Source organism: Colossoma macropomum, unplaced genomic scaffold (genome assembly GCF_904425465.1).
Source record: "Colossoma macropomum unplaced genomic scaffold, Colossoma_macropomum, whole genome shotgun sequence".
Taxonomy (NCBI): Eukaryota; Metazoa; Chordata; class Actinopteri; order Characiformes; family Serrasalmidae; genus Colossoma; species Colossoma macropomum.
Genome location: NW_023494803.1, coordinates 13,621,486 through 13,641,014, shown reverse-complemented (window position 1 = coordinate 13,641,014; position 19,529 = coordinate 13,621,486). Strand labels below are relative to the sequence as shown.

The window sequence follows — 19,529 nt, the reverse complement described above, 5'->3', positions numbered from 1 at the left end:
ATTTTTACTGAGATTTCTAATCCCATTTGAATCGGTGATAAACATTACCCATGAAAAACGAATCCCGTCCCAATAGTGCTTTAGAAGTTGGTTTTGCATCCAAGTAGTCCCAAACCTATTCAGTGATGTTCAGGGCTGGACTCTGGGGTGGTCAGTCCATTGTTCTGAGAACACCAGCAGCTTCTTTGTTTGATTTGTTCTTACTGCCTTTCCCTTCCTCATGCATGTGGACTATTTTATATCTAATCATCTCCTGAAAAATCAATAACTGGTACTCAATGGCTGTTTTGACTGGATGTTAAACCACAGGGATCTAAGGTCATTTTCTTGATTTGTTAATATCTTCTTAAACTCTCCTTTAAAGGCTCTTCATATAACATGATACTCAAAGGTTTCATATCAAAACGCTCTATTATCTTCATCACTTCTTTCCAAAACCACTGCAGCAACTTCAGCAGCTGTAAACTTTCTGCACGCCATTTCACACGAGTCTCCAATGAGGACTGAATGAAGTATGAAGGGTTTCCGGCATAATGGGTCAGTCCTTAGTGATTTCCTAAGTGTCCATTGGTCAGTTTCACACAGAATGTGGACGGACACACGAATCCACCAGTTCCACACGGTGAGAGGCAGATGACGTGTATCTCAGCCCCTCTTTATAGGCTCATAACTCTGGATGTGAGTCATGTATGATCTGTGATAAGATGGAATGGAAAGGGCGACTCTACAGATTCAGGAAGTGTTTGAACTGAATTTCTGTGCTGGATTATCACAAAGATACAGGCACAGATACAGAAACATTGAATTTGATGCACGGGTGAGTTTGTGGACCCCAGAGGGTTACACAAATAAAGGGTCTCTGACATTTGCACAGTACTGTAGAAATCATGTAGTAAGAAAGCTGGAGTTTTAAGGGGATTTTTACTGTAGTAGCCTTACTGAACGCTGCGTCCTTTTGATTTAGTTAATGCCAGATGACCGTCTATGTGACATTGTGTTCAGTATCATTAGCTAATTCAGCTCCGAGCCTCGACTGACTAAACAATGAGGAGACACGGTGACTCATCCAAGCCTTTCCTCAGCTCTGATGACTTACGGTCAAGAAATAAAACATGTAGCTGGCAAAAAAGGACCAGCGGCTTCCACACTCTAAGTGTTAGATGGTTCTTCAGTCGTTCTTTAGTAAAGACAATGGTTTTATATGGAACCATGAACACTCAAAGAGCCATTTGTATGATTAAATGGTTCTCTGCATGGTAAAATTGTTCTTCAGATTGATGGACAATGTGCTGTAGATGGTTCTATAAAGAAACATTTTGAAAAGGGTTCTATGTAGCACTAAAAAGCGTTTTTCTTTTGTATACAAGCTTGACATCGTAACAATAGCAGAACGTTTTTTGGTGCTATATACAGTACATTCTCCATCTATCTGAAGAACCATTTCACCACGCAGAGAATCTTTTAATTATGCAAATGGCTCTTTGAGTCTTCATGGTTCTATATAGAACCACTGTCTTTATTAAAGGACCATTGAAGAACCATCTTTTTTAAGAGTGTATAAAACAAAGATACAAAAGACGAAACAGTGAGAGATTCAGTTCATTTTTTTTTTGTCTTAAATTCAGCTCTCTATTATTATTGTGTTGCATATTTTCATGAAGTGTTGAGTTTCACTCTAATGCTGTGAGAAATTTCATTCTAATCCCAAACCAATTTGTTTTTCTCCATTGTGTCAAAGGTCTTGATGAAAACTCTTTAAATCATCAAACATACCAGAAAAAATAACCACACTGGAAAATACTGAAATATAGAAAAAAACAAAAAAACAAAAAGTAATAACTTAAGCAAACCAGCTGATTTCAACTCACTGCTAAACACAGATCATGCAGTAAAACTAGGGTCCGTATCATGTCAACCAATGAATGATCTGGAGAAAAAAAGCCTCTGACCAATCACAAAGAAGGAGCGCGTCACCATGGCGATGTCTTAAAATAGCTACTAGCGTATGGATTACACAGAATGCCAAAGCGGAAGATTGACGCCATCATTACCTCATCATCAGGATCCGACTCCATCTCCTACATTTCCCATGATGCATTGTGATAGTAGGTAATGGAGCAGCAGCGGTCCAGCGTTATAGCAGCAAGGTTAGAAGAGAAGAGAAGAGAAGAGAAGAGAAGAAAGAGAAGAGAAGAGAAGAAAAGGGAAGAAAACATGTAGAGAAAAAAAAAGAGGAGAACAGAGGAGAGAAGAGATAAGAAGAGAAGAGAGGAAAGGAGAGGAGAGGAGAGGAGAAGAGAGAAGAACAAAGAGAGAAGACATAAGAAGAGAAGAAAAGAGAGGAGAAGAGAAGAAATGAGAATAGAGGGAGAGAGAGATTAAGAAAAAGCTTTTAGTGGCAAATTAAAGCTGTAGCTGCAACAGAAACAGCGCTGATTTATCTGCATCAAAGCTCAGAGTCGTGACACACTGTAATAAGTAGGTACAGACGTGTGCACAGACAGATTGTGGGGGGGGGCGGGGATTTAACCCACTTGGCCCTGCGAAAGTCGTCTTCTCGTAAATATTGATTGATGGTGTAAGGAAATGATTAACACTGTACACAATTGTGAATAGAACTGGAAAATGAGGAGCAACACAGGCGATTGGTTGTTGAATAGCTGCAAGTATAACTGAAACATATGGCAATATATAGTCACACTATAGTCATGTCATGTAGCAATATTGTAGCAATATAATTATAATATAATCGGAATATAACGATAATGAAACTATAATCATTAAATGCAGCAATATAATCAGAATTGTTGCATATGAGCTGATTTGCCTATTTTGCGCCACATAGCAAACGAATTTCAGTCCGACTAACCGGAGACGCATTTGATTAGCAAGTGTAAACACGTGGTTTAAATCATATCAGGTGACCATCCAGATACTCGTCACAATCGAGCAGGTATAAACGGGTCTGACAGACTCTAAGTAGAGTGTTTGTCGAGTTTGGACCATGCCTGCAGCGTACAGTGGTAGTGTGGGGGGAGACTGATTGAGGGAGGGGAGAGAACTCTGAGAACTTGAGCTGGAGTTTTGGGAGGCTTCTGCTCGGAGTTAGGAGGCCAGAGCCCCCCCAACCTTCTTTGAATAACTTCATTAAGTTTCATGTTGCACTTTCTATCTTGAGCCCCTGACCCCTAATATATCTGTGCACAGGCCTGGGAGTGTGTGTGTGTGTGTGTGTGTGTGTGTACAGTACCTTCCTGTGGGTTGGCAGTGTAAAGTTGAGGTTGCAGATGGCGCAGTGTGGAAGACCTTTAGTGCTCTTCGGCTCTTTGAGGAACGAGAGTCTCCCACACGCCTCCTGCCCAACGTCGCGTACCTGCACACAAACACACTTCTGATCACACTGAAGATCACATTGTTTATTATTCACTATCGTGATTTACAGTCTTTACATATTGCAAAAGGCTCTAAAATACATATGAGCCAAATACAGTGATGCTTACAGTGTGCTGTGAGCATCCTGACTAATCACAGTTCAAAATGAGTTACGCTACGTTACATTACATTATTTTGGCTAAAATAAATAAGCATGTTAGTCTTAATTATGAACATTATATATTTACTGCTGGAAGGTATATCACAATCACAATATGTAGCAGAATTATCAAAATATGTAGCAATACAGTCGCAATATTGCCATATTAGAGCAATATGTAGCAATATAATCGCAATATGTAACAAAGTAATTACAACATAATCACAAGATACAGCAATATAATGGCATTATTTAGCAATGTAGTAGCAAAATATTGCAATATAATCACAATATAACTGCAATGTCTTGCAATATTATCACAATATGTAGTAATATAATCATAATATGCAGCAATAGAATCACAAGATGCAGCGATATAATTGCAATATGCATCAATGTAGTACAAACTATTGCAACAAAATCACAATATAATTGTTATGTCTAGCAATACAATTACAATATGTAGCAATATAATCACAATACATGAACTTGGTCTATATTCTAAAGTCATAATATTGCCATAACAGTTATTAGTATTAGAACAGTTATCAATATTATTAGGCTACGTATTTATTAATACGCCAACAAAGAAATTATGGCATCCACTCTGTAAGAACATACACACACACACACTCACACACCTTGACGTTGAAAGGCAGTCGGTTCTCTTTGAAGGCGTAGAAGGTGAAGATGAGCTGCTGGCTGCTCTTGCTTATGGGTGCAAGGTTACCATAGCAATCCACATAGATGGGCTTTCCCTCCAGGATCTGTCAATCAAAGAAACAGGACCAATCAAAAAAGAGTTTGGCTAATGTTTCTGTAATTTTACATTTCACATTATAAGCTGTGTGTGTAATACGCTGTGTGTAGCTGTTCTTCCATACCTCGATGTCTTTGCTCCTGGCCACTTCCTCAAAGTTCTCCTGCTGCTCCAGAGTTTTGTCCACTTTATCGTCGGTCATGCAGAAGCAGCGCAGTCGTGCCTCCATCGGGTCGATCGGCTTCGCAAACACCACGAACTTCGCCAAATATGGCACGCAGATCAACTCACGATACAGAGGGGTCGCCAGGGCAACCGTCTCACTGACCTGCTGACAGTCTGCCAACCAGAACCTAGAGAGAGAGAGACAGACAGAGACAGAGAGAGAGAGAGAGAGAGAGAGAGAGAGAGGGAGGGAGAGAGAGAGAGAGAGAGAGAGAGAGAGAGCGAGCAGGAAGCCAGGAGGGGAAATGAGTCAGAAAGTGAATGTTTAGCAGATTAGATTAAAACAATGTGAAGTGACACTAAAATGTTTTCATAAGCGCTAGTTATGAAATTTAAACACCATCCATTTTAGTTAAACAGAAGAGGACACTGTGGTAATGACCACGGTCACTGTTTATACGAAAAGACCAAACGCTTTTGTCCTTGTTGAATAAGATGTACCGTTTATGTGAAGCTTGAGCAGCTTCTGGAAACAGCTCTCAGCAAAAGCCTGAGAAAAAACTGCCTCTGCTTAGAACATCAGATTCCCAACAATCTCAGTGCAGCTCTTTAAATGGATCACATCACATTACCATTAGTGCTGCACTGTATCCCAATCAATATTTCACAGCTTTTCCATCACTATCTCACTGCATTCCCATCAGTTTCTTACTGCATTCCCATCAGTTTATCACCGCATTCCCATCACTATCTCACTGCACTCCCATCAATTTATCACTGCATTCTCATCACTATCTCACTGCAGTCCCATCAACTTATCACTGCATTCCCATCACTATCTCACTGCATTCCCATCACTATCTCACAGCATTCCCATCACTGTCTCACCGCATTACCATCAGTTTTTCACTGGATTCCCATCAGCATCTCACTGCATTCCCTTCAAATATTAACTGCATAACCATTAGTTTACCACTGCACTCCCATTACTATCTCATAGCATTCCCATCACTGTCTCACCGCATTACCATCAGTTTTTCACTGGATTCCCAACATTTCACAACATTTCCATCACTGTTTCACTCCATTACTACCACTGTCTCACTGCATTTCCATTTGTATCTCATTGTATGCCAACCACTATCACTTTCTCACAGCACTTCAGTCACTATTTCACTGCATTCATATCAGTGTTTCACAGCCTTCCCATCAGTATCTCCATGCATCCTCATCACTATCTGACTGCACTCCCATCAGTTTTCAACTGCACTCCGATCACTATCCCACTGCATTTCCACTAGTATCCCACTGCATTCCTATCATTACCATTTCACTGCAGTTCCACAGCATTACCAGCACTATCTCACTGCCTTTCAAAAGCACAATGTTTAAACCCACTCACAGAGATGTGTGTTGCTAGGCAACAGGCTGAATCAGCAGGCAGTGATGCTGCAGAAGCTGCTGCTGTTCACGACTGAAATAAACCGTGAATCAGCACAATCTAAACACAGCGGCAGCGCGCAGAGCTGAGATCATCTCCACTGACGCTCTTCACTGTTTACATGTTTGAATGAAGGTGGCAAATATGGTGTATATATATATACGTATTTGGGTATTACCTGGCTGAAACATTAGTGGTGAATGAGACGCAGTCGGTGACGAAGGACAGTGGAGTGGTTCCAGTGATGTCCTCCCACTGAGCTGGAGATGTGCCCCCTAAACACAAACATGCAGAGCATTTAAAAAGCTCATATAAACACACAGGCCTAAAATTATTTAATACATATAAAACAATACATACATACAATACCTACACACAGTACACAGTTAGGGCTCGGTGATATTGATCAAATTCAGTATCATGAATAATTTTTTCAAATATATCATATTTTCACAATATCAGATGACACTTGAATTAGTATTAATAAAGTTAATGTTAGCATTAATAAATATTAATAAAGTTAATAAGTCAGTATTCAAGAATTTAATATATTAGCTTTAATATATTTAATGAATTAGCATTAATAATGTTAATAAGTCAGTATTAATAAAGTTAGTAAGTCCGTATTAATAAAGTTAATAAGTCAGCATTAATAAAGTTAATGAGCTTGTGCTTTCTGAGTGCTGCTCTACACTAAGAGAAGATCGTCTAAGTTTGTATTAATTGGACTGTGTTGTTCTGTTGTCTTCTGTTAAAATTACACAGAAGAGAATCTTACACAGTGTTGCAAACTTCAACCAGACAGAAACACATTTACATTTTTATTCAATTTAAACTGTTCTTTAAAACAATCTGAAGCACTCAGTAAATGACACTGCAGTAAACTGCAGGTACAGCTCACAAAACAACAGAAAAACTGCTCAGTAACAGGAACACTGCGGTTTTAAGGGCATCATAGCATAGACATAATGTTCATTATTCATCATATGTAAAAAACAAAATCAGATTAGACTAGTGTAGATGATACATCACCCAGTGCTGCAGTCAGTGTGTTTTAACCCTCAACTGCAGGACTGAGATTTGTTACTTTGAAGCTCTAAAGGAAAATGAATGACTGTTCACTTTCAATAATACTCAAGTAAAGCACAAATCTTCTGAACTAGAACTCAAATACTCATGATTAATGAAGTTTTTTACACCTGTTTAATTGTTAGTGACTCAGCACTGATATCCAACACAAACTGATCGACACAATGCTATGCAAAACATTTTAATGACAATAATAAAACAAATTTATTTGATTAAATGTGGTATAATATCTCTCTCTCTCTCTCTCTCTCTCTCTTTCTCTTTCTCTCTCTCTCTCTCTCTCCCTCTGGTACCTGTGATGCTGCAGAGCAGTCTCAGGCAGGGGGCGGGGTCACCTTTGCGGCCATTAGCCGCTGCCTCCTTTGCTCTGGGAGGGACGGGGATCGTCATGGTGATGGGTTTATGGAACTTCCTCCTGCGGGGCTCCACAGTAACGATGGGGCTGAAAGACGCTCTGTTCCCAATCACACTCCACACCACTTCCTCCGGCACAGGCTGGGCCTGGGGAGGGAGGGATGGGGGTTAGATAACATTTTAGTATTTTATTTTAAGCACTCAGTAGAACTGAGGCAGAAATGTGCACATGCAGGACTCCATGTGGGTGTGTATGTACCTGTAGGCCAACACGGATCTTCTTGGTGAGTGCTCCAGGAGGAAAGGCGGCCCTCACCATGGGAACTGCCTCACTGGTCAGGACTCCGCCCTCCGGACCCATGTGGTCACTCTCCTGCTTAATGCGGGACACCACCGCAAAGTACTGTGGGAAATCTTTAGTGATGATGCGGCAAATTCGCTTTTTCTCCAGCTCAGCTGGGCTGTCCAGCTCTGTAAAAAAACAAACACCTTTAAACAATGGGCACATACTTTAAGGGGCACGGAAGGGCCTAACGCCAAACTATCGACGAAGTAACTCATAGTGAACACGTACTGCTAAACATAATCCTGCAGAGGGGCATTAGAGTATGTCACTACAAATACATTCCTTTAGGGGGCGCATTAGAGTATGTCACTGCTAAAACGTTACTCTAGGGGGTGCATTAGAGTACGAAACTGTAAAAACATTCCTCTAGGGAGCAGATTAGAGTACGAAACCGTAAAAAACATTCCTCTAGGGAGCAGATTAGAGTACGAAACTGTAAAAAACATTCCTCTAGGGGGCAGATTACAGTACAACACTGTAAAAACATACCTTTGGGGGTGCATTAGAGTATGTAACTGCTAAAACATTCCTCTAGGGGCGCATTAGAGTATGTAACTACTAAAACATTACTCTAAGGGGTGCATTAGAGTATGTAACTGCTAAAACATTACTCTAAGGGGTGCATTAGAGTATGAAACTGTAAAAACATTCCTCTAGGGGGCGCATAAGAGTATGTAAATGCAAATGCATTCCTCTAGGGGGCGCATTACAGTATGTAACTAAAACATTCTTATAAGGGGGCTCATTAGAGTATGTAATTATAAAAACATTCCTCTAGGGGGGGGCGCATTTGAGTATGTAACTACTAAAACATTCCCCTAGGGGGTGCATTAGAGTATGTAATTATAAATACATTCCTCTAGGGGGCTCTTTAAGGTATTTAACTGTAAAAACGTTTCATTTTGAGGCTGTTTCATCCGAGTGATTGTTGTTTATTACACTGTTGTTTACCCTCGTCCATGCCGTTGAGCAGAGCTGTCAGGTCCTCTCCTCGGCAGTCGTAGTGATGCTCCTTCCAGGTGTCGCCGTTGTCACTGCGCAGAACGATCAGCTCGCGCTCCTTCTCACGCATGGAGCCGAAATGGGGGATCTCCACAATGACCGGCCTGCGAAATAAAAACAGAGAAATATGAAACTGCTGCACCTCAGCTGTGACTGCTGGGCCAAAACAGAAAGCTGAAACCCTCACAGGCTGGGAGTACAGCAGAGTGAGCCTGCTATACCAGCACCAGCCTGTTAGAATATGATGCCAAATGCCTTTAAATGTCTTGTGTACACAGATAACTACCTTGACCAAAGGATAGCATTAAAGCAGAGGTTCCCTCCTTATCCCAAATGTAGTCCACCAGCCAAGACATGTTTGGTGTCTGAAGTTTGCTTCTTTTGTTTTAGCTTTGAAACTAGAGGCTAATGTGGTTAAAAAATGAAAACGTATACCCCATCGATTAGCATGGTGCTAACAGCATGCCTACATCATCACTTGCCTCAAACGATTATGTGGCTGTTGACGTTGTATGAGATGCTGTTAGTAGCGGTGCACCCATACATATATATTCAGATTTGACAAAGTTCTGAGGTTCTGTTCCTGATTCTACAGAGCTTCTATTATTCTATTATACACAGATGCTTTGGCAACCAATCCGAGACCCTGAGAACACAGCAATGGGTATATTAGCGACATGGTTACACTTTTTCCCTGATTTTTCAATACCGTGGTGAAATTAACTGACTTTCAAAATCCCAGGGAACCTGTATTTCCTTGCAGGTGCACAGTATGTACAAAGTATGCACTTTGAATAGCGTTCCAATGTCTAATAAATTAAGGTGACCAGATTTCAGAAATCAAAACCGGGCACATTTCCAATCTGGTGGTCAATATATCTTTAAAATATCCAAAGTTTTCATCTATGAAATAATAAAAGTTCCAGTTTCATGTGTTGTAACAGTGGTATCTGCTAGACTGTAATAAGCTGTTGTGTAATAACCTCAAAGCCAGCTAAACAAATACCATGTTAAATATGTAAAATTTTTGAAAAATGATGCACTACTTGTGGATCTCATGGAAGCTACATTCAAATGCAAATCTAAAGCAAAATGAAGTCCTCAATATGGCGGCTACTACTGTTTTTTGGCTAAATGATGGGGCTTTAGCTTCCACTGCTTGTTAGCTACATTAGCCTTATAGCTCCAGTGCTAAAACAAAAGAAGCAAACTTCAGACACCAAACAAGTCTTGGCTGATCGACTACGTTTGAAGTAAGGGTGGGGGAACTGGATAAGTTTGACATTTTGCTTTAGCCTTTTATCTATTGCCCTGTTTTTGCCTGAAGCAACAAACCCAAAGTAAAGGGGGCGCAGTTCCCACATAGTTTGGGCTGCAGTCATGATCTTGGTCTCATTTGAAAGGAAACCCTCCTCTAGATTGGAGGAGTTTATTTCCTCCAGACTCACAGATCTCTAAACTGATCTCTGACTCCTGCCGTGTTCTCAGACCACATGTTTTGGATTATGGTGTCTCTGTGGAGAGTGGTGAGGCTCTGATGGTGTGGGCACACAGATTTGCTGGCATTTGCTCATTTGGTGCTTATGCTGCAAATGAGACGATTGTAACGGATTATAAAATGGTTTGCGGGAATCGTATCCTTGATGCAACAAAATGATGTATATAAAGCAGAAGTTAAGGGAAGTGTGCCGATACCGGTACAGGGATCTAGAACAGGTTAACATGAACATCAGCAGAGAGCGAACAGAAGTGAGAAGAGTATCACTTTAGATGCTGATCGTGGTTCGTATGCTCTGACATGGCCGCTGTTCTTACCCCAGAAAGTGAGCTCCGGCTGGCCCCACCTCCACCAGCCTGCTCACCAGCCCCTCCCCCTCCACCATGGGGGGTGGGTATGCCAGCCTGTGGCGTTTGGCCAGGCGGCAGGTGATCCGTGTGGGCGCCGGGCACTTCCTGGGCGGGATGATGATGCGCATGCCGTCATGGCGACTTCCTCTCATGGACCCGCCCCTAGCATCCACCATGAAACTCACTAGGAACCTGCAAAGAGAGAGCGAAGGGACGAGTTAGAGAGAGAGAGAACAAGAGAAAGAGAAAGAGAGAGAGAGAGACACCACGCTAACCCACGACACAAACACTGATTAGTGACGATTCCCATGCTGCACCACTGAACCACCAACACGAGGAGGGAGAGAGAAAGAGAGAGAGAGACGGAGAGAGAGATAAAACAGACAGAACAGACAGTGTAAAAGTGAAGAAGAAAAGAAAAAGAGCAAAAGGAGAAAAGGAGCAACGTTGCTTCGAGCTGTTAAACCTGGCAGCATTCTGAGTCTGATCTGTAGAATGATCACCTGTCAGAATGATCTCCTGCTATTGTGTCTAAAATCATCAGAATCTAATTACTGCCAAGATCAATGGTTTCGAAGCGGCGATCACTGATCAACAGTGTGATCAGCTACACCTTTACAGATGAGAAACCCAGAAAATAAAAAATTCTGTTAATCAGAAAGGAGGAAACCTACAGTGTCAGTGAATATAAGAAAAGGAGTGACTGCTAACTGTTAACAAAGCATTTAACACTGACAGTAAAGTCTGATCTAACCAGTGTAATGTGGCAATGTCTGATCTAACCAATGCAATGCAGTGAAGTCTAATTTAACCAGTGTAATGCAGTGATGTCTGATCTAACCAGTGTAATGCAGTGAAGTCTGATCTAACCAGTGTGACACAATGATGTCTGATCTAACCAGAGTAATGCAGTAACGTCTGATCTAACCAGTGAAATGCAGTAATGTCTGATCTACCCAGTGTAATGCGGTAATGTCTGATCTAACCAGTGCAATGCGGTAATGTCTGACCTGACCAGTGTAATGTGGTAATGTCTGACCTAACCAGTGCAATGCAGTAATGTCTGATCTAACCAGTGTAATGCGGTAATGTCTTATCTAACCAGTGTAATGTGGTAATGTCTGATTTAACCAGTTGAATGCAGTAATGTCTAATCTAACCAGTGAACTGCAGTAAAGTCTGATCAAACCAGTGTAATGCAGTGAAATCTGATCTAACTAGTGTAATGCAGTAATGTCTGATCTAACCAGTGTACTGCAGTGATGTCTGATCTATCCAGTGTAACGCAGTAATGTCTAATGACACAATCACATGGCTACTACTACACAGTGTGGGTTAGCATACACAGAAAGAGAGCAAAAGATAAAAGAAAGAAAGTAAGAGAGAAAGAGAAAGTGCAGAGAGAGAAATGGGGAGAAAGAGAGAAAGAAAGAGAAAGAATGAAAGAGAGATTTAAGACAGGAAGAAGAAGAGCATGGAGAGCGAGACTGAAAGAAAGAATGAGAATGAAAGAAAGAAAGAGGATAAGCTTAAAAAAGTGAAGGGGAGAGAGAAACAGATAAAAGAAAGAGAAAGGGAGAGAGATAAAAGGAGGAAATAGCAGGGAAGAGAGTGAGAGTAAAGAAAGAAAGAGGGAAAGAGAGAGAGAAAAAGAAAGAGCGAGAGAGAGGAAAAAGAGAAAGACAGTGAAAGTAATAAAAGAGAGAGAGATAAAAGAGAGAGACAAAAGAGAAAGAGCGAGAGTGAAAGAGAGAGAGAGAGAGAGAGAGGGAGAGGGAGAAAGAAAGAAAGAGAGAGAGAGAGAGAGAGAGAGAGAGAGAGAGAGAGGTAACTGTAGACAGTTTTCACCTGGAGTCATACTGGGGGAGCGGGGAGGAAGGGCTGTGAAAGAAAAACAAAAACAAAACAAACGAAAAGAAGAACAGAAAAGAGTGCAGGAGGCAAAAACAAACACTCATTATTGCGTTCGCTGTAACGGTCACACGGCTCACATGAAGGCCAGACGGGACGCTGGAGTGACGGGAGAAATAAGACCAGAAGAACAAGCAGAGCAAAACAAACAACAATAACAATAACAACACTGTGTGCTTCACACAAACACGCCTGGCCAGAGAAAAACACCACACACAGACTCTGTAATGCTCCACCGTTAACGTCGGCGCTAATCATTAGCCAAACATGGCTCATAACTAACTGTTTGATTTGCATTGGCATGATGATAGCAGCAAAACTCAAACACAGACCACACTGGACCAGCATGCATTTGGGTATCAAAGCAAATGAAAAATTCTGTTTGGCAAAGCCTGTAACTATACACTCCCTGGCCACTTTATCAGAAACACCTCTCCTGTTGCTCGGCCTTGCTGGTGAACACGTAGAGTCTGCAGCTCATCTGTTAGCCTTTTGTTGGTGTTAGCCATCCTCAACACAAACTATCAGCACATGTTCTACGGTCTCTAACTGAACCCAGCAAGGTGGAGCTACAGGAGAGGCGTTTCTGATAAAGTGGCCAGGCAATGTCCCTGTCTAAATGGAAATATAACATCATTCAAACATTCGTAGACTTTACAAAGTAGAATATTTTAGTGCAATCTGGCTCTGAGGAGGAAAATCTGCAGGTTAAAGAACAACAAGAACGACAAGCTCAGAATGCTGACCGGCTAACAGGGCAGTTATATGCAGAGTTAGGCTTTAAGTTTAAATATTTACTAAAAGAGCTGCAAATCTGCAGAGTACGAGCTAAAAACCATTACCTGAAGGTCTTTTACAGCCTTCAAATGTTCACATTTAAGGCCAGAACTGCTAACTAGCATTAAAACAGGATAAGTCAAGGTACAACAGAGTTAGCTTAGCGATAACATAACATTAATGTGCTAACGAAAGTTGGCAATTGAATAGCAGTGTTCTTGGAGAATTCTTCTTGTAGTTTAGCGCTGAGGCTACAAGGAGATCTTGTAGTAGCTTTAGATTCCTTTAAGGAGCTTTTATAGTAGCTGTAGATTCATTTAAGGAGCTTTTATAGTAGCTGTTGATTTCTTTAAGGAGCTTTTATAGTAGCTTTAGATTCCTTTAAGGAGATCTTATAGTAGCTGTAGATTCATTTAAGGAGCTTTTATAGTAGCTGAAGATTCCTTTAAGGAGATCTTATAGTAGCTGTAGATTCCTTTAAGGAGATCTTATAGTAGCTGTAGATTCCTTTAAGGAGCTTTTATAGTAGCTGTAGATTCCTTTAAGGAGATCTTATAGTAGCTGTAGATTTCTTTAAGGAGCTTTTATAGTAACTGTAGATTCCTTTAAGGAGCTTTTATAGTAGCTTTAGTTTCCTTTAAGGAGATCTTATACTAGCAGTAGATTCCTTTAAGGAGATCTTATAGTAGCTGTAGATTCCTTTAAGGAGATCTTATAGTAGCTGTAAATTCCTTTAAGGAGATCTTATAGTAGCTGTAAATTCCTTTAAGGAGATCTTATAGTAGCTGTAAATTCCTTTAAGGAGATCTTATAGTAGCTGTAAATTCCTTTAAGTGATACTTCAGTGAAAATTTTATTTTACTTTTCTCCCTCACTCTAAATGTAGTCGATTGACGTGTTGTGATTGACTACGTTTGGAGTAAGCAGTTGGGTGGGGCGGGGGAAGGTGGGGGGCTCTGGGTAAATTAAATTTTGGCTTTAAAATTATTTACATGAAGGATTTAGATAGAGAGGCTGGAGGGCTTAATGTTTACTGTGTCCATCGTTCACAGGGTGATTATTTCAGACTGAAGTCTAGTTAATCTTATACAGACTCTGTATTGGAGTCCACAGACAGACAGACAGACAGACAGACAGACTGACTCTTACCCGGAGTGTATGGGGCTGGACACAGTGTTGTGTGTGTGGTCCACAGTGTCCGGAGTCCAGCTGTAACGTCTCAGACACTCATTCTGCTCACGGCTCACAGACAACTGCTGCAAACACACACACACACACGCACACACACACACACACACACAAACACACACATGAACACATGCAAAACCTCGCATCTCCAAAAAAAGTAACTTTAGAAAAGAAGGAAAAAAACATGCTGAACTGCTGATCTTGGTGTTTTTTTTTTTGCTGTATTTATGTTTATTTCAATTTATTCTAACGTAACATGGTGTGTTATTTTACAAGTAAAACCTTTAAAAAATGTTTGGACCTTTAAAGACACTTAGGTCCTTAGATCTAAATGGTTTTAGGGGTCCAAACATTATTTAAAATAATTTAAAATAATTAAAATAATTTTAAATAATTATCTTTATATCCTACATTTTTTGTATTTTTTTTCAACCTCACAAAAACACTAAATCCCAAACAGGTTGTTTTTCAACATAAGCACAAAAACCCTTAAACAATGTTTACATATTCTGAAACAAAGTAATTTTTTTTTTTTTACGATATGGATTCATCAACACAGTTTTGCTCACTGCAAAATGCCGCACGCTGCAAAAACTGGTGTCTTGGCAAGTGAAATTATTGTGAATCTGGTCAATATTTCTAATATTTCTCAATTAGACATTTTTATGAGTTAATTATAAGATTATTTATCTTATTTCTTAACATTTTCTACTTGTTTAAATGTGATTTTGTCAGTCAAATTATCTCAACATATTGGCAGATAATGTTGCTTGTTCTAAGAAATGTGCTTGAAACATGTAAAATTATTTGCCAATACAGTGAGATAATTTGACTGACCAAAATCACATTAAACAAGTAAAAAGTGTCTAGAAATAAGTTAAATTATCTTATAATAAGCTTACAATAATGTCAAAGTGAGAAATATAACATATATCGACTACAATTGAAATAATTTCACTTGCCTGCATTTTTTGCAGTGTGTTTTTTGTTATTCTGCAGTTTTGTTGTCTTTACAGTTATTCTACAATGTGCAATAAAGGAATAAAAGAATAACTCTCCGTGAGTCGGTGTGTCCAAATTTTTGACTGCTACAGTAATGGTGCATATGATGCAGCTGAAACTCTTCAGCATGCAGACATCAGTGTAAACCTCCATCACACTTTTAGCTACAGCCATAAAACCCAGACACACTAAATATTTCAGGCCTCTATGATTTAGTCATAAACACCACCCTGACATGCAGGCAGTTCAGCAGGAACACGAACAATCCAGCAGCACCTCTTCACCCTGCTGAATGTGGGAACAGCTGTAGGCTGAATGGGTGGGGCTAAACTGCTGTAGGCTGAATGGGTGGGGCTAAACTCATGTAGGTTGAATGGGCAGGGCTAAACTGCTATAGGCTGAATGGGTGGGGCTAAACTGCTGGAGGCCCAATGGGTAGGGCTAAACTCATGTAGGTTGAATGGGCAGGGCTAAACTGCTATAGGCTGAATGGGCAGGGCTAAACTGCTAAAGGCTGAATAGGCATAGGTAAAATGCTGTAGGCTGAATGGGTGGGGCTAAACTGCTGTAGGCTGAATGGGCGGGGCTAAACTGCTGTAGGCTGAATGGGCGGGGCTAAACTGCTGTAGGCCGAACAGGTGGGGCTAAACTGCCGTAGGCTGAATGGGTGGGGCTAAACTGCTGTAGACTGAATGGGTGGGGCTAAACTGCTGTAGGCTGAATGGGCGGGCTAAACTGCTGTAGGCTGAATGGGTAGGGCTAAACTGCTATAGGCTGAATGGGTGGGGCTAAACTGCTGTAGGCTGAATGGGCGGGGCTGAACTGCTGTAGTATCAGAGTAGTCTGTGCTGAAACTGGAACCAAAAACAGTGATAAAAATAAAGACGAGGGACGTGAAAAATAAATAAATAAATAAATACATAAACAAACAGCGCCTGGGCTGCGTCTCCAGCTAAATGATGTTTATTATAAACAAGAACAAACACAAACGTCAGCGAGCAGGCCAGCGAAGGAGCGCAGTGGTGTGTTTGGATGATGGATGAGTGTGATTGGATGACAGGGAAACACAGACACAGACACACATATACTCTGTTGGAGGTGATTATGCTGAAAATGGTCATGACTTTGTGGTTCTACCTTATTCTGAGGGTCCACCATGTAGGAGATATCTTTAAAAACGCTCTGCAGCTTCAGAGGAAACACACAGAAGAAAGAAGAAAGAAGTTCAGTTCAACAGGCAGTAAAAAGCCAGAAAAGCGAGATCAGATGAGGAGAGAGTGCTTTTTGTCTAATCCCCTGAAGATCTTCACACATTAAAGAGGACCTGTTATGCTTTTCCATTTTCTTCCTTTCCTTTAGTATGTTGTATATTTTTGTGCATGTAAACATTCTGCAGGGTCACAAAGCTCACGCCCTCACACAGCACACAGCGGCTACTGGAGGAGGATGAGTGTGGTCAGTGTTGTAGCCATGTGGAGAAGACGCTGACTGGACTTTCAGGATCGACTCTGGATCAAACTGGTATGGCAGAACCGATGCTGCTGGAGAAACAGCCACAGCGGAGTTTACAGCTGCTCAGGAGAGAAGGGTCTATCTGCAGACTGCAGGACAAGGGTGGAACGTGGAGGGGTGGAACCACTCTGGAGGCTGACCGATCAGGACAGAGTGGGCGAACTGACCAATCAGAGTACACTGGACTGATTGGGAGGCGGGGCTTAAAGACACAGGAGCTCTAACAGGGCATTTCAGACAGAGGGTGAGTAGAGATGAACAGTATGAGAGAAATAATGTGTTTTTGGATCACTGAAGCTGTAAATATATTCTAGTAGAGCAAAAATACAATTGTAACAGAAAATGAGCATAACAGGTCCCCTTTAAAGTGATCAGAAGATTCCTTTATTCCCCATCCCACCTCACACAAATGTAGTCAGTCAGCTAAGACATGTTTGGATCTGAAGTTCTTCTTTAGGTTTAGCACTGGAGACTGACGTAGCTAACATCTAAGCTAACAATTAGCACTGTAGCAAACTGCATGCCTAAATCATCTGTGTGGAGGTGTTCAGTATCTCTAATAGTCCTGATAATTTGGTCTTTGACTCTGTATGACTCTATAAACATGGACTAAAGTACAGACAGAAGACTGATAGAGGCTAATAAGGCTAATAACGCTTGTTGCTTGAACATTAGCCTCGTAGTTCCAACGCAAAACTAAAGAAGCGAAGTTCAGACACCAAATATGTCTGGAACAACTGACTACATTTTGGCTAACTGGGAGAACTGACTGTTCATTAAACTATTGTTTTAATAACTACAGAGTCATAAAAAAGTGTTTCAACTGTTCATATAAGCACAAAATAAACTATATTTACATTTTCTGAAGAAATTACAATACTCTTAATGCAAGAAAGTAACAGCCTTAAAGCAGAAAGAGGAAGAGAAAAGGAAGGAAGAAAGGAGGAAAGAAAGAAAGAAAAAAGAAAGTGGAGAAATGTTGTAAGTACATCCTCCAAAAATAATATTCCTAAAAAATCACAAAATTCAAGTGCTATAATACTGAAAGAAAGAAAGAAAGAAAGACAGAAAGAAGTGGGGAAATGTCATAAGTATATCCTCCAAAAATAATATGTCATAAATCATAGAATTCAGGTGTTTTAAACTGAAAGAAAGAAAGAAAGAAAGAAAGAAAGAAAGAAAGAAATGTTAACAGGACATCCTCCCAAAAAAACCCATTCCTCATAAATCATAGAATTCAAGTGCTAAAAAACTGGAAGGAAAGAAAGAAGGAAAATGAATTCCGGGAAAGGAAGTGAAAGCAGTCCAGGCTGTTTTATTGGAGAAATGTGTTCAGAGCAGAAATAATAGAAAAATCAGAACATCAGTCTTTACTCTACAGGTCAGACAGCAGTGAGTCCTCAGTCTGTTTTACAGGTCAGACAGCAGTGAGTCCTCAGTCTGTTTTACAGGTCAGACAGCATTGGGTCCTCAGTCTGCTGAGTTTTTTTCACACACACATCAGATAGAAGGACAGACTAAACGGCGATGGCCTCTAAAGGCCCGTTCCACAACGTCTGTGGGAGCGTTAGAACACGTCTGATAAAAATACTTCCAGATCCCAGATACATATTTTGGCCCCACAAAGGAATTCTGCTGGAAAAGAAAACAACCAGACCAAACAGGAAACATGTGATGGAAAATCCTGACAGAGCGGAATTTCACAACTTATTCTCTCCCCGTCTGACTGTCTGACCATCTGTCTGTCTGTCTTTTTCTCTCTATGTATTTATCAGTGTGTATATAGTAAGTACATGTATGTGTATTGTGTGTATCACGTATATGTATAATGTATAGTGCACATGCACAGTCTATAAAGTTACAGTCTCTGTATGTGAATTGTGTATATATGTACAGTATGGTGTATTTAAACAATGTATTGTTTTAATGTGTTGTGTATAGTGTACATGTGTAGGGTATAGTGTTTATGAGAAGTGTATAGTTTGCTGATGTTGGAACAAACGTTGTATCTCCATTTTTGTTGTTTTTCAGTTTTTACCATGATTTGAAAATGCCTGTTGTCCTAAACATTTTGTGTAAATTTCATGATGAATGGACCAAAAGAAATGGCCCGATATTATAAAATTCTGGTTCCACTGACTTACATTAAAAGTAAAGTAATTTTTTTCCTTCTCCTGTAAAGTTACCATTTTGGAGATGCAAGTTTTTTTTCCGACATCAGCGAATACATGTAGTGTATAGTATTAATGTGCACTGTACTGTGTATACATATATGTGCACAGTCTATATATGTGTGTGTGTGTGTGTGTGTGTGTGTGTGTGTAGTGTAAAGAGCATATATGTATGAATACAGGGTATATATTTAGTTTATTGTGTATACATGTAGATGAATAGTGTATATATGTCTGTTTACAGTGTATACATATGTGTTTAGTGCATGTATGGATGTTTATAGTTTATATAGTATGTAATGTACATATGTAGTGTATAGTGTATATATGTAGTGTGTAGCATTTATGATTAGTGTGCGTATATGTACTGCAGCTGTATAGTGTTTGTATATATATATATATATATATATATATATATATATATATATATA

General features: G+C 40.2%; 1 protein-coding gene across 1 annotated transcript in view; it reads right to left on the bottom strand.

The window, feature by feature from the left end:
• LOC118823420 (ankyrin-3-like) overlaps window positions 1-19,529 on the bottom strand; it is a 154,183-nt gene that overhangs the window by 24,437 nt on the left and 110,217 nt on the right. The window contains 10 exon segments of the mRNA XM_036593014.1: window positions 2,052-2,078; window positions 3,251-3,373; window positions 4,174-4,299; window positions 4,417-4,645; window positions 6,077-6,173; window positions 7,281-7,488; window positions 7,601-7,812; window positions 8,639-8,793; window positions 10,505-10,729; window positions 14,375-14,481. Coding sequence (XP_036448907.1) covers window positions 2,052-2,078; window positions 3,251-3,373; window positions 4,174-4,299; window positions 4,417-4,645; window positions 6,077-6,173; window positions 7,281-7,488; window positions 7,601-7,812; window positions 8,639-8,793; window positions 10,505-10,729; window positions 14,375-14,481 — 1,509 coding nt within the window.